At 39.3% G+C, this 11,379-nt stretch overlaps 1 protein-coding gene across 1 annotated transcript; it reads left to right on the top strand.

Moving 5' to 3' along the window:
• edn2 (endothelin 2) lies at nucleotides 1-3,418 on the top strand. The gene is made up of 5 exons (XM_072370921.1): nucleotides 1-170; nucleotides 705-858; nucleotides 1,025-1,138; nucleotides 1,756-1,839; nucleotides 1,961-3,418. The coding sequence occupies exons 1-5, from the start codon at nucleotides 104-106 to the stop codon at nucleotides 2,058-2,060; spliced, it is 519 nt and encodes a 172-aa protein (XP_072227022.1). The 5' UTR covers nucleotides 1-103; the 3' UTR covers nucleotides 2,061-3,418.
• The last annotated feature ends 7,961 nt before the right edge of the window (nucleotides 3,419-11,379 follow it).

Below are 11,379 nucleotides of genomic sequence, written 5' to 3' on the forward strand. Positions count from 1 at the left end.
ATGAACACAAAGCACCTGCTGCTGCTCTCCAGTCCAAACATACAGGACACCTTTCGGACTGTAAACTGACGACTCATCAACACTGCATTTAGACACACGAGAGATGACGATGGCTTCCTTCATGAGCAAGATCCTTACTGTATTCATCATCTGCATGACTCTGCAAGAGGGTGAGTATTTTTGTAGATGTATATGTGACTCCTTTTGAAGATTTTTATGAATGAAAGTCTTATTTTTACCGAGACGAAGATTTAAGATTTATCAAAGATTTATCAAAGATTGAAGGTTAGGTGAAGAGGTAATGTTTGAAGTTTCTCAAAATGCTATAAAAAAGAAAAAAAGACTTTCTTATAATTTCATTCTCAAGCCTAGGACCTGAAAAATGTTGATAGAAAGTAGGTTTGAGCTTCTAAAGAATAATTTCTTTTGATAAGAAACACACCTTTTATTAAAGAGTAACCACAACATAACACTTTATTGACCTCAGACCAACTTGCAGCTCTGTTTGACTTGGATTAAGTTCTTTGATTCACAATATGATAAATATGTTCCACTATCCATCACAACAACATTTGTTTAACCACACTGGCTCGCTCTCGAAGTAGGTTGGTTTTTATTTACATGTGATAACCACTAACTGCGCAGGCGAGCTGCAAATTCTTACTCGGCACTTTGTAATCTTTGGATCCTTTGTGTTTTTCTAGGTTGTGGACTCCCCTTATCAGACCGGCCGGAGCTGCCAGTTCAAGCGCCGCATCCAAGCCACATCAGGACCAAACGCTGCTCCTGTAGCAGCTGGGACGATAAAGAGTGCATCTACTTCTGCCACCTGGACATTATCTGGGTCAACACGCCAAGGTGAGGTCACAGAGTACTTCAGACTCGGAGAGCTAAATTTGTTGCCAGACACCTCCTGACTACCCCTATCCTGTACCCTAATCCAAGCCTCAAAAGCTCTTACGAATGACTGAAAACAAATCCAAGAAACCTTCAACATCTAATGTGTCTCCTTTTTACTTAACAGTAAACTCCTTCCTTATGGTCTGGGAAGTCCCTTGTCTCGCCGCCGGCGGTCAGCCAACCGGTGCGAATGCCCCAATCCGACCGATAAGACTTGCCATGGCTTCTGCCATCAAAGGTGAGCGCTGTTTTCTCTTAATTCTCACCTCTTACCTACATACCCTTATGGCAAACCCAATCTGTCCCCTCATGCATCCTTCTGTGGGTGCAAGATAGTATCAAAGTAGCTTCAATGTCTCCGTCAGTCTTGGATGATCTGTCTCAAAAGTATGTTGACGACGAGGACAAGCCAGTGGGAGGTTAAATGATTGGGTCTGTGATAATGGTTCTGCAGCATGAGGGTAGCTCTGATGGTGGAGAGACAAGCCTTCATTCCTGAGGAGGACTTGAAAGAAATAACAGTGGTTTATTAGCAGGGCTGCTATTTTTGGAAGGTTTACATTTCTGCTCCTGCTCAAGGGAATGTTTGTTGCGTCTTTGGGTTATTGTGTTCAACACCACTATGTATTAGTCACCAACTCTAGATCTTATCCTTGAAGATGTTTTGTAAGACTTGCCCTGTATCTACCTGTAACTATCAGGTACAAAAAAGGGGAAGTTTGTGATTTCAAGGAAAAGAAAGAAAGACTGTGCCTCGAGTAGGGAAGTGACCATAAGCCTGCAAAAGGTGCATTTTTCTGAAACAGTGAAAAGTTTTAGTCCTTGTTTTAATGGTTCCATTGTATCTGTCCACAGCTCAGAGGATACCAGAAGTGATATCAGGAGACAACTGGGTGACTCTACAAACACAGACAGCAGCAAACTGCTTGCATCCTTCAGGTAAATGGCTGAGAATTAAAAAAAAAAATCAAATTTTAAACCCTGAGTGTGTTCTTTTTTAGACTATTAGCTGAGTAACAAGAAATACATCTAACCTGGAATCTTTTCATTTTTCCTGTAGATCTGCAGTTAAGTCCAACATGGCGATTGCAAGAGGCCTTAAGTCGACAAGGAGGAAACCCTCTGGCATCAAAAAGATCAAGAACAGAACAAGAGGGTAAAAGGAATGAACAAAAACCAGAAGAAGTACAGTTTTCATGGATTCAACCTCCATGGCCCAGAGACTACAACGGCTGCTGTCACTTCTAGCACCTGAGTGTCCTGGGAAGCAGAGATGCAAACGTGGAAGGAAACGGAGGCAGTGGAACAAGCATTTAGTCCACAAAACAGAGCGCTGGAGGACTGGCAGCTACCCAGTTTAAAGCCCAGCAGAAGGAACAAGGATGGGAGGAGATGTAGCCGTGTTTTGAATTCTCCATGAGCTTTAATGAACTTAGAAACAGTCCGCATGTCGAAGAAGGATCCGTTAAAACCAAAGAATATGATAGAATATGAAAAGTGGCTTCAGGACTAAAGGGTAAAAACACCAAGAAAGGCTACAACGACCAGTTAGTGACCAGGAATCTGGCTTTAAGGACGAAGCACCAGTGAAGCACAGAATATTATAGCATCATTAGTCACACTCAGTACATAGTTGGTAATATTTTGTCCTTAATTATTGAAATGTCATTGCTGATCTTTAGTTTGGTTTAATATTCCTCTGTATCAGAGCTGGAATCTGCGGTCCTGCTTAATGTTTAAGGCAAAAGAGAAAAAAAGCTTTCAAACTATGAGGCAGTACTTGAAAACGGCAGCTTGTTCACTCCTGGCACACGTCGCCACAGTGAAATGAATGTCACCTTTTTGGGATTTATGTCATGAACAATTAGCTTATTCAAGATTCCACTGTCTGCTCCTGTACACAAACACACACACACGTTCTTAAAGAGGAATTGTTTAGTACAAAGATATCAACTGCTCAAGTATTGTATATAAGTTTGGTAAGATTTTCTGCTTGCAAAAACAGCAGGTCCATTGTGTTGTGAAGTGTTTATTGCATGTAGCTCCTTTTTCTTGTTTTGATTGAAGATAAGCCAGAAGGTTTCAATGATGTGCAGCTTGCCAAAAAATGTAGCAGTTGTTTTTCTCTTCTGACAAATGACAAATTAATTCCTCTGTATTTAGTCAGAGGGAAATATGACTCTTGACTCATGCTGTTAACTGTGCAAGCCATTAACCTGTGACCAATTATTCTTTCTTTGCAATGAATCCAATCACTCCATCTGCTGAAGTTAACGACTGACTGAAATTGGAGATTTTGATATTCACTCGCTGTTACTCGGACATATTGATCCTCAGATATCTCATGCTGTATATCCCGAACAGTTTACAAGCTTTTAAGTTTACTGTTGATACTAAATGATAGCAATAATTGTAAATAGATGGATTTATTTATTCTCTAATTTATTCAGAAGATGTATTTATATTTCTATAACTGGAGCCCTGAATTTTATATGAGAAATAAAAAGGCTTGAAAGTATATTTTTCGCACGTTGTGTTGAATTAATTTCTGACTAATGGATCTTACACTCCACACCAAACATTTATACAAATAACATGTTTCAGCAAGTTGCTTGTACTTATTCAGTACTGACAAGAGAGTTGATTTTCTCTCACTCTTACACACATGCATAGAAACATTTTTTATATTCCCACAGGGTTCACAGCTGCTTCGTGTTGAAGTTTGCATTAAGAGCCCTGAGAAGAAATACCAAACTTATTCCTGGATCAGGTTTACAACTATTGTTATATACATTTCTCTTTTGGCTGTATGGATGATAAAGATGAACCCCCTTAGATAACAACACGATTAGCGTTAAGTTTTCCCTCTAAAATTACACTGACAAGGCAAACTAATCTGCTGAATTGGGACTGAATATCACTGCAAAGTGTTATGGAAGTTTTCAATCGCTTCCTTCCTAATACCTCTGATGAGCAATGAAATAGAGAGGGGGGGCTTTGTTCTTTAGATGTAATCACATCTCCGGGGGGGGGGGGGGGGGGGGGCAGGATGCAGTCTTGATGATAATTAAGAAACAGGAGGTTAAAACAATTATCTTGTCTGAGTGTTAATTAAGAGGTAAATAGTTTAAAACAATTAGCGTGTCTGGGTGATACAAATGGTTAATGTGGATTGGAGAGTCTGTCAGTCCTGAGACAGAAATTTTACCATCACAAAAGTCAGTATGTTCCAGAATCGGGGGGAGAAAATAATAATAAAGGTATTTTATACTATTTATTTAATTTATCATGACTGATCTTTCATTGAAATGGAAATAAAAACAGATGCATTGATTTCAGAAAACTAACTAATAAATAAACTAATAATAAATTAATAAATTAAAACTGTCAACGTCTCACTTTAAACATAAAATGTATCATTTGTTAGTTTCAATGGGCTTAAACAGGTAAAAATATTCACTTTACAACCTGCCGCATTTAACAGAAATTGCATCTACTGTAAAGAAAACTGTTAGGTAGCTTAGTTTGGGAAAGTGGCTAGCATTATTTACCCTGATTAATAGTGACTGATATTGATTTGGTCGCGTAGCTACAAGTAATAAATTCTCATCACAAAGCATGAAAGATATTTTGAGATATGAAGTGGGTGCTGCAGGACCAAAACCTTCTCTTTGATTGGCTTGCTCCAAAATCATCATCCGTTTTTGGCAAAAGAATGTGATCCTTTTGGAATTTTGAACAAATTCCATCAATCTTTATCACGTATTCATCTCTCCTTTGGAGCTCTGCTCGGCCAAAAATAGGCTAGGCGCTGCCCTCCGACTCTCAGTTGCACAGTTGGCCTCGTTACCTTAGATTACCAAAGTTTATATATCACTGACCAACTCATTTTTGGCATGAATTCATTGTTTTTTGAGCATGTGGACATTATAACTGCATGTAGCTCCCTTAAAAGTCTGTGTTTTATTGGTGGAGGGTTACGTTAATATCTACATTTTTAGTTATTGTTAGGTTAGGCTTAGGAATTAAAACTCTGTGGTTAGCGCTGGGTGAAAACATCAGTATCCAGCAGGTCTGGGATTGAAAACTTCCAATTCTTGTCAGTGCTGTAAGAAGCAATCCCTTACTATGACGGGAACGATCTGCACTCTTAAGATCAGGGCACTTTGACAATGATCAGACATTTTTATCCCTGACACAGCTAGCCCTAACCGGCCTTGATCCCATGAGTGTTATGCATCTGGATGCTGATGTTTTCACCCAGTGTAGTTTAGCAAATATCAGTTTACATAAAAAGATTGGACGGATTATAATCTCATACAAATCCCTTCCTTCCCCTTTATGGAATAATACATCCAAACATGAAAGAAACCTAAAGTCACTTCGAAGAAAAGCACAATTAGTATCCAATATGATTTTTGACATGAGACCTGCTTAAATGAAAGATAGTGCAGAGTAGTTTTTCTGCTTTTCTTTCTTAGTAAAAGTAATAAACTTTTTTTTTTAAATGTGAATCTAATTGCTGTAAAAGATGCTGGACTTTTTTTCATTGTGCTAAATTAAACTTTTGAGCATAATTAGAAGATTATTTTCTTACTTATTGAACCTTGTTTGTATTTTAATGTGATTTCATGAAAGAAAAAATGATTAGGTGATGCTATCCTTATTTGTACCTGTCTGTAATGATCAAACCCAGTCTAGTGGAGTTCTTCTGGACAGTCATGCATGCAGTCATTCAAGCTCTTTTATGAACCTGAAACTACAGATTGTTGCCACACAGTTTGTTTAGTTTGTTTAAGTTATCAACTGTATATATGTATGAACCGGCACTGCGTTATACCTTCACTTTGATGTGTATACTTTGACATACAAAGTATGTCAATAAATGCTCTCTCAGTGTCTGAATTTTGCTGTATTCCTGCTCTTGGTTTGTGTGTAAAAAGTAGGACGCTAATCTCACTGGAACTTTGGACCAAGTGAACTAAACAATAGACATGAATCCAACAGTTTTGGAGTGCCAGCAACACGCAAGGGCACAACCAAGTTTTTCCTCTTCCTCCTTGCTTTGTGAGGCCAGTGTGCACTGATTTTGTTTGCAATTATTCACAGAACGAAGTATTACGCTACAAACTTACAAGTGAGCTAAATTTCCATAAGATGTAAACCATTCTGATGGTTTAATTTATTTATTTTTTGCAGATTCTGTTACTGTCTTTTTTAACGACCAAATAAATTGGAAAAAAAAAAGAATTTGCCATCATAATGCAGAGCTGTAGTAGGTTCAGACTGCAGACTGTCCATTAAACACTCAAAGCTTTTAAACCACTCCCTGCCAAGTGCAAACGCAGGTGTGCCGGCTTTGAAGTCTTGCTTAACATTTAACTACAGAGCAGGCCCACAGTGAACCTGTTGAGGGTCAGAGAGAGCAAATTAATAAGAAGCGTATGGTTACAACACAGCGGATTTCTTTGTCTGTAGAATCGCGTGCTGCTGATATTGCTCCATGGTGGGCTGCATCGTCGTCACTCCATAAGCTCATGTTTACTTTAGATAAGCTGCTCTACGAGAGGAACGTGAGCTCAGAAATTGTTTATTATAGAGGATGCTGGTAACAGTTGGCTCCTTATTATCTGCAGGACGTCCTAGGTTACGGGTCAAGTGTTTGAGGCAAGACAGATCATAAGAATGACAGAGGAGCTGGCCCCATTCAGAGTTAATGACAGGTTAAAGTGATGTTTCTGAGTGTTTTTGAATCATGAGGTGAAACTGGACTGCATCTGTAGTTGTGCAGAGTTGGGAGGGATGGGGGGAGATATATCTAGGTTGCGCAGTGACAGTGTGCACCTGTGGTAGCTGAGTTATTTAACCTGACGTCACAGAGAACTCACAGACCCCCAAGCGTGTGTTACAGAGTGTGAATAGCTGACTAAGAGCGCGGAATAAAAACAGGATGCTCTTTCTGCATTCCTGCTGAATTCCTTTAGCTCAGGAGAGAAGTGGGAGAGGAAAAAAAACAAAGGAAAAACAAGAACATGATTGCTGCCTGCACAGGGAGCTGATATGAAATGGATGGGGGAGTGAGATTGCAACCTTAATCACTCCATTGTCATAACACATGATGCATTGTTTTGCTTTTATTTAACGTTGTTACCCAGTTAAAATTTTTCTTTTATCAGCTAAACATGTTGATGCTGATGATAATGATTGTTTGTTGTGAAAGTTGTCCCTTGACAACTTTGTGAAAGTTTCCTTTATGTCCTGCATATACACATGTAGATTTATTAAATGGGATCTCATGTTTACTTGCTTTCTGTGAAGTCTATATTTTAAGTATAGAGTATATGTATAGGGAGGAGTGACAAAGTCTCATCAGATTAAAGAGTTACAAGGTTCTACAGAAATTTTTTTAATAAATTAGATTAGATTAAGACTTTTATTGTCATGTAGATACAGAAAATACACAGAATTACTCCTCCGCATTTAACCCATCCAGGTTGGCAACTGTTGAACACTCACATGCACGGGGTGACACACTCATGGAGACAGATGCCATACACTGGAGCGGTGGGCAGCTATTCACAGCGCCTGGGGAGCATGGGGGTACTGTGCCTTGCTCAAGGGCACCTCGACCAAGGCCAAAGAGGTGGACTGCCACCCTTCCAGCTGTCAGCTCACCAATCTTTGAGCCAAATGATAAATAGTTTTGTGGTGGATTAGCACAACTCAATCCAACACTTGTCCACTCGTTCACTGTAGAGGAACTCACAGGGGATAGGGACATCCAACTGCTGGTGTATTTCAGAAAATATTTGAATGCAGCGTTGCCTCATAATTATGCACAACATATTTACAGTCACGTCTCACATACACATCAAATCTGAAGTGATGGGCAGCATAAGTTTGCTGTTTTTGCTTGTTATCACAATTTAATTGTCCTCTCTCTGTCCCTCTTTCTGCAACGATTGGAAACTTAGACACAATTTTTTTTTATTGTACTGTATCCACCAACATAAGCACTGACTGCAAATGTAACTAAACAAGTCTTCACTGTAGGCTACTAGTAATAAATTAATACTACCTAATAAAAGCAATTAAACGTGTAAAAACAAAAATGTTGGTGAAGAAGCTATGCTAGTTCTATTGTTGTAGCTTACTAATTTAAAAAACAAGCTAAATTCAACCTACCCATTTCAAAATTACTGTTACACTGAGCAACCTAATTTAAATATGTTTAAATAATTCCCAAATTCTGCCTAAGAGGAAGAAAAAGAGACAAGCCACTTCACGTTTGAGAGGAGTATCATTTGCTCACCAGGCATTCTTAACGGATAAAGAAATCTCAACAACGAGCTGTGACAGTTAATTGTAGCTAGCATTAGCATGCTCTGTCAGCTACATAGCAGCTTGCTTCAGTCTGCATTGCATGAAGCTCTGTGTTGACTGCTGTAATAGCACCTGTACTTTACTTTTGGTGTGACACATGACTAGTTTTTAGTGGACTGTATAGCAAACAGCAAGTTTCAGTTGAAATTTTGAACAGCACTACAAAATGTCTGATACACAACATGGTGGACTATACAGTGAATGAGTGGCCAGTCTGAACACGGTTTAGGAGTTCACTGTAATGTTCCCAGCTCTGTCAGTTCGCTTTCTTGCATCAGCTTGGCAACATGCTCAATGCTAACATGCTTATGGTGGGCTAAAGCTTGCTGGAAGGTGCTCAGTTGGTGAAGGATCCTGCCTTCTAATGATGTCATATATCTGTATCATTGTAAGTGTGTGTCCCGACTCTCTGTGAGTGCAATATATAAGCAACTGCTTATGTCGCTAGGAGAGTTTTCTACTAAGTGAGATGAATCAAATTGTGAGGCAAGCCAAATTTTCCAGAGTAACAAAGATGGCTTCTTTCAATCGGTTACATGCTGCCATTCCGACATCTCGCCATTCCGACATTGGCCTCCAATTGTCGGAATGTCGGAATTCCGACACTTTTTTCCCTCTATGGTCGGAATGGCGGTATGTTTTTTTTTTTTTAACATACCGCCATTCCGACAGTTCCTTTTAATAGCCTATGTTTTACCCAAAACATTTTACAAACAAACTTTAATAATCTATTATCAAAATCCCCTGAAATGTCAAATATAAAAATACAGATATTAATGTAACTCTGGCGAGACTGAAACTGATTAAGCAGAAATACAGTGTCAGTGAGCTGTCACAGCAGCCAGCTGGAGCCGAGCTCTCCACAGAGCCCATGCGTCTTTTGCATGCTGCCATCATATGCAAAAGTAATAATTGCAATTACAGATCACGGCTACTGCACAGGACACAGTTGCGAGCACTCTGCCTTGCCAATAGGAGAGGAGAGAAATGACAGCATAGAACGTATAAAACACAACAAAATGCAGTAAAAACGTTTATTCATGTAATTCACGTGATTTATTAGTACTTATGGGAAGCGCGGATGGGCTTTGCGCATTTGGCACAAACACACAGCCGTTGCGCAAGTCTTTATACAGCCTGTTGATATCTTAAGGACCTAACTGGTCACACCTGGGAGTAAATGTCATGTAGAGATTGTTTTTACATGACATTACAGCTGAACATATAGCTTTCATCCACAAACCAACGTGGGAGAGCCCGAAGACGCATGTGCCAGACGCACATAGGCATGCTTAAAACTAATTTTGACCACTTCATGCTGCGTATTTGCTTTCTTTTAGTTAACTTTCGTTTCTTTTGGATTCTTGTGCGTGTTATGGAGCCGTTTCGGTCCGTATTTGTAAGCCTTTTTTTCCTGGATTAAATTTTCGGAAAGTTTCGGAAGTCTCGTGCAAGCTAACGAGAGGATAGCTCGGCTACGCTATGCTTGCTTTGTTGTACATCCCTCACGATTTAGAGTGAGTCCACAAACTGAAAGGTTAGTAGTTCAGTACAAACCAGTTCAGGTAAATACATAAACAGAATTGTTTCATTTAAGTCTGTGGGAAACATGTATGTTCTAAATATAACTGTAATCTCTCAAATAGATGGTAAGACATGCAAAACATTCTAAGGAGCTAGTTCCCTTTGCGTGATAAAGCAGAGCGTCCAAGGCCAGCATGTTTCGTCCTCTAGTGATCATGATTTCCTGTGCAGAATTTGATGGCAGTTCAGCCAGTAATTGCAAAGATTCTTCTATCTCAAATACATGGTGGACCCATATCATTCATCTTAGGGACATTTTATTTAATTGTGTTTAGCTATCATTTCTTTTTTTTTTTTTTTTCAAATCATGCCATTTAATGCAGTTATTGCGAAAATGTCATTTTGTTTTGTTTGCAGAATAGGCACCAAATCGTATGTGTATCAAAACAAAATAATTAGATTACAGTATGATATCTAGTGGTTACAGTCTTGTGCCAAAAAAAATATTGAAGAAAACTAAATCTACTGATTTGTGTCCAGAAACAAAAATACAATTTTTACCTGGACACGAAAATAGCTGCACAGCGTCAGTCTTGAGGGATTTTGTGTAATAATTACAGTGAGTTAAAGGGGGTTATCCAAAATAAACTTCTTGAGAATTAAGATCCAATAGTTAAGTTAAAGAAGGCATGTAAAACTAACACCCTCAGTTGGTTTAGAAGTTGGAGTTTTCCTGACCAAACATGTTATGACAATTTCTTGCCACATCGACTGCTTTTGTGTTTTCTCTTGCTGTTGTTCAGTTCCAGTCCAAATCCGACTGCGATTACAGTCAAAACCAGTTGGTACATTCCTCTTCTTCCTGGGTTTGTTTGCATGGAACTCGAGTTGCTTGTGCAACAGACTGGGGACAGACTGGCCTATCTGCACAAGCGGCCCAAACATGCCTGATACCAAAACATAAAGTCTAGCCATAGACCTGGCAGGAAGGAAGCTGGCTCGGACAGGGTGAGGAGGAGAAGTAGATGTTTCTCTGCATAAATGGGTAACTTTCCAGTCACCTCAGAGCAAGTGTCATGACTTGAGAGAACTTGCTCACAGTGTAGAGAATAAATTTGATAAAGCTGTTTAGAATAGCAGGCATTCCTGGATGCTTCGTCACCAAGTTTAAAGGTGAGTCTCATTAACAGCAGCAGTGTAATCATTTAAAGACAGATGTGTTTAACAGAATGCAGCGTAGGTGATCAATGTTTGCAATGGCCCCAGACATTTGTCCGCCTGCTGACAGATGGGAGACATCTTTATTTCTTAATACAACCTTGCTGGCATGCACGCACTGGATGGAATTCTTCACATTATATTCAAGATTGCCATCGTATCTTCTTCTGTGTGTGGACACACGTACACTTGATATGGTGATAGCTGCTAACTAACTGCACATTTTTTTCTGAAAGAGGAACAGTGTAAACAATATTTTGCTCTATAAACAGCCACTGTCTTCTGGGCAACAATTCTGATTGTAATCTAAATTTGCCATTCAGACACCTGAAGATATCCATCTGCTAAACATAA

The sequence above is a fragment of the Leuresthes tenuis genome, unplaced genomic scaffold (assembly GCF_036924035.1).
Source record: "Leuresthes tenuis unplaced genomic scaffold, fLeuTen1.0.hap1 SCAF_18, whole genome shotgun sequence".
Taxonomy (NCBI): Eukaryota; Metazoa; Chordata; class Actinopteri; order Atheriniformes; family Atherinopsidae; genus Leuresthes; species Leuresthes tenuis.

Bases quoted from the DNA above. Each gene is read 5' to 3' on its own strand.
- edn2 (XM_072370921.1), top strand. From the start codon at position 104: ATGACGATGGCTTCCTTCATGAGCAAGATCCTTACTGTATTCATCATC. The intron at 171-704 runs GTGAGTATTTTT...GTGTTTTTCTAG, and splicing joins CTGCATGACTCTGCAAGAGG to GTTGTGGACTCCCCTTATCA. The intron at 1,840-1,960 runs GTAAATGGCTGA...TTTTTCCTGTAG, and splicing joins AAACTGCTTGCATCCTTCAG to ATCTGCAGTTAAGTCCAACA.